At 53.4% G+C, this 3,721-nt stretch overlaps 1 protein-coding gene across 1 annotated transcript in view; it reads left to right on the forward strand.

Moving 5' to 3' along the window:
- The first annotated feature begins 530 nt into the window (after positions 1–530).
- ASXL1 (additional sex combs like 1, transcriptional regulator) overlaps positions 531–3,721 on the forward strand; it is a 56,682-nt gene continuing 53,491 nt past the window's right edge. The window contains exon 1 of the mRNA XM_015426170.1: positions 531–626. Coding sequence (XP_015281656.1) covers positions 531–626 — 96 coding nt within the window. The remainder of the gene's footprint in view (positions 627–3,721) is intronic.

A 3,721-nucleotide genomic window follows, 5' to 3' on the forward strand; every position in this document is an offset into this window, starting at 1 on the left:
AACAGATTGGGCCAAGATGGATAGCTCTTAACTTCCGCAACTACTTTCTCAAGTCTTGTCAACTAAAACTGTGCCCAGGCGCCTTGCTCCTCCGATGGGGGCCAGGCAGTCATGATGTTAACGTAGTGCATAGGGGACGAAGATGAAATAATGGTGGAGGTGGCTCCTCCTCAAAGGCCTAGCGGAAGAGCTCATTAGCACATTAGGCCGCACCCCCGTGTTGCCAGAAGTGTGGTCATCCAGCCACACCCACCTTTCCCTTCTTATTCTGTTTACCTTCTTTGTTGTCAAAACCCAGGGCCTTTTTTTGTAGCAGGAACTCCTTTGCATGTTAGGCCACACACCCCTAATGTAGCCAATCCTAATGAGCTTCTGCTGTTGGGTGTGGCCTATTATGCTAATGAGTTCCTGCTGGGCGTGGCCAACTCGGGAGCCAGCCGGAACTCCGTTCCTGTGCGTTCCTGCCCAAAAATAGCCCTGATGCCGGCCATGGGGGTTATAGGGCTGGGAGGCAAATGTTGGTACTCACCATGAGCTGGACAATGAGTGATGCTCACTCGGTGGAACGTAGTAGGAGAGTGGGCCCTGCAGATGCGTGGGCCCGAGGCCGGAAGGACTTTGTGCAGGTAGAAGAGGAAGAGATTGGATTTCTACCCTGCCCTTCACTCAGAGTCTCAGAGTGGCTTACAAAATCCTTTCCCTTCCCCATCCCATGACAGACACCCTGTGAGGCGGGTGGGGCTGAGAGAGCTCTTGACAGAAACTGCTCTTTTTTCAAGAACAGCTCTTATCAGAACTATGGCTTGCCCAAGGTCACACCAGCAGGTGCAAGCAGAGGAGTGGGGGAATCAAACACGGTTCTCCAAGATGAGAGTCCGCGCACTTAACCATTACACCGAAATTGAACCTCGTCACTGATAGGTAGCCAATGAAGTGATTGCAAAATTGAGCTCATGGGTATACTCTGGTCCCTGCTGTGCCATGGGCATACTCTGGTCTTGATAATAAGTGAGCTGTGGCGTTCTGTCACAGCTGGAGTGTCTGAGTTAACTACAAAGGCAGACCCATGAGGAGTACATGGCAGTAGTCTTCCCTCAAGATAACTGTAGCATGGACCTACATGGGCGGATTAGCTGAGTTGAGGTATGGACCGTCTTCCAGCCTGAAGGAAGCGTTTGTGCAGTCTCGTTAACTGGCTTCTCCAGCAATAATGCTGAGTCCAGTACAGTGTTCCCTCTAATCTGAGTTAGTGTGAGCTAGCTCACAGTTTTTTAGCCTCTGGCTCACACATTTTTGTCTTAGCTCAGGAAGGGCAGGGCTCCAGAGCAAGCTAATTCATGCAGTGGCCAAATCACTCGCTCACAACTTTAATGCCAGTAGCTCACAAAGTAGAATTTTTGCTCACAAGACACCACAGCTTAGAGGGAGCATTGGTCCAGTATAACCCCTTGGCTCTGAAGGGGGTCAGCAGCACCCTGTCAAATATGGGGAGCGCAGTGTCCTTCAAGACCTAAACCTACCTTTTCCCCCCCTCTCCTCCCCCCCCAAGGGAGAACCACCTTTACTACATGCACACACAGAGGTGCCTGGTGCGGAGAGTCAGGCTTGCCAAAGACACCCTTGGCAGCGCAGATGGGTAGCTGCTGGGCCCTCCACTGTCTCCCTCAGCACTTTTTTTTTTGGGGGGGGGGTTTCCAAAATTTTATTTAATTAAAACAATACAATACAAACATGCATACTGAAAGATATAGTACATTGTGTTTTCTATCAATTTCAACTCAGTATCTGTACATTGCACATAACTCGCCTTATACTCGTCTCTACTTTTCACATCTAATACTTGTGTGATGAGAACTCTGACTAAACAACTGTGAATCAAAAATGTATCCGCTCCAAATAGTTACAGTTTGAGGGTAATAGATTGTTTCCCACAAAATATGTAATCAAAGGGAACCGCCTGCGCACCAATTTGGTATGAGATCCCGTATGACTACTCGTTTGCCCTTCACATTTACCTGCAATCTTGTCTATAGGAGAAGAAGGAGAAGAGAAGAAGAAGAGATTGAATTTATACCCCGCCCTTCACTACCCAAGGGAGTCTCAGAGCGGCTCACAAACTCCTTTCCTTCTCCCTCCCCACCACAGGCACCCTGTGAGGTAGGCGGGGCTGAGAGAGCTCTTGACAGAAACGGCTCTTTTTCAAGAACAGCTCTTGTCAGAACTACGGCTTGCCCAAGGTCATCCAGTAGGTGCAAGTGGAGGAGTGGGGAATCAAACCCGGTTCTCCCAGATTAGAGTCCGCACACTTATTAATAATAATAATAATAATACCACCACCACCACCTTGGTCTTAAGGTGCCCCTGGACTCTAAAATTTGTTGTCCACCTTCATGTGTTAGCCTGCAAGATTCCTGGGTCCTTTGAGGGGATCTACTAAAAGGAAGGACAGGATTGCCCATTGGAAACAATGGGAGGGGGTGTCATTCCACTCTTGGCCCTGTCATTCCAGTGTCTGAACACTCCTGCTCCTCCCTGGGGTTGTCATTCCACTCCATGGCCCTGTCATTCCATCCCCAGAGTAGTGTATTTGGGCCCAGAGACCCTAATGGAAAATCCGTTCCAGCGTCTCCCATTGTTTCCAATGGGCAATCCTGTCCTTCCTTTTAGTAGATCCCTCTTTGGGGCATAATAATAATAAAGTAGATTTGAGAGGATAATAATATGAGATATTAAAAGATACTGATGAAGTGGATTTATTCACTATTTTTAAATTTTATATTGTCGGGGGCTGTAGAGGTATAGCAACGTGTTATGACCTTGTCTTAAACGGACTCTCCAGTCCGGAAGGGCCAGTGGAACTCCCCGCCACTAGAGGCCGAAAACGCCCCCCCATCACTGCCCCCTATATCCGGCCCTGACGTCGTGGCTCCCTCCGGCCAATGGCGGGGCGGCTGCGGCAGGACCCGGATGTGGCAGCGCCCCTCCCGCGCCGCAGATATATGCGCGGAGCGGCCCATCATGCACCGCGGCACCCCTCGCCTCGCGAGCGCTTGGCCGTCTGGGAGGGCCGCGGCTTCTTTCCCCGCCCACCCCCGGGGCATTCTGGGAGCTGTAGATCCGGCCGGCGGCCTCTCCTTCAGCGCGGACGGCTCCCTTTCCCTCACGGGGACTACAACTCCCATCGACCCCCGCGGTTTGTTTTCCTTCAAACCCCACGCAAAGGGCGGCGGACGCTCCCTTTTCCCTCCCCCCCCCCGGCCTGTTGTCTTCGTCAGGGATTGTCCCTTCGCAGCCACCGTCGGAGGGGGGCGACGACGACGACACGCATACAACACGGCTCCCCTCACACAGACAGGCAGACACACACGCACGCACCCAAGAGCGCGCGCGCCTCCGTCACGGCCCCGCTCCTCTCTCTCCCCGCTCGCGCTTCCTGCCTCGCTCGCGCCTCCCTCCTTCTCCTTCTCCCCTCGTCGTCCTCCTCCTTTTTTTCCCGCCCGCCCCTTCGCGGACCTTTGACCCCCGTTGTTATGTCGGCCCTCAACCGTCGCCACCGCCGCCGCATTCCTTAGCGCGCGCGCTTGCGCCTGCGCCCTCCGCCTCTTCCGCCGCCGCCACCGCGCCTCACCTTCCTTCCTTCCTTCCCCTCCTTTCTTCTCACCCTCGCCTCCCCCCACAGCTCCGGCCTCGCCTCAGGCGCGCGCCAAGGCCCGACCCCCCC

The sequence above is a fragment of the Gekko japonicus genome, unplaced genomic scaffold, assembly GCF_001447785.1.
Source record: "Gekko japonicus isolate JY-2015 unplaced genomic scaffold, Gekko_japonicus_V1.1 scaffold291, whole genome shotgun sequence".
Lineage (NCBI taxonomy): Eukaryota > Metazoa > Chordata > Lepidosauria > Squamata > Gekkonidae > Gekko > Gekko japonicus.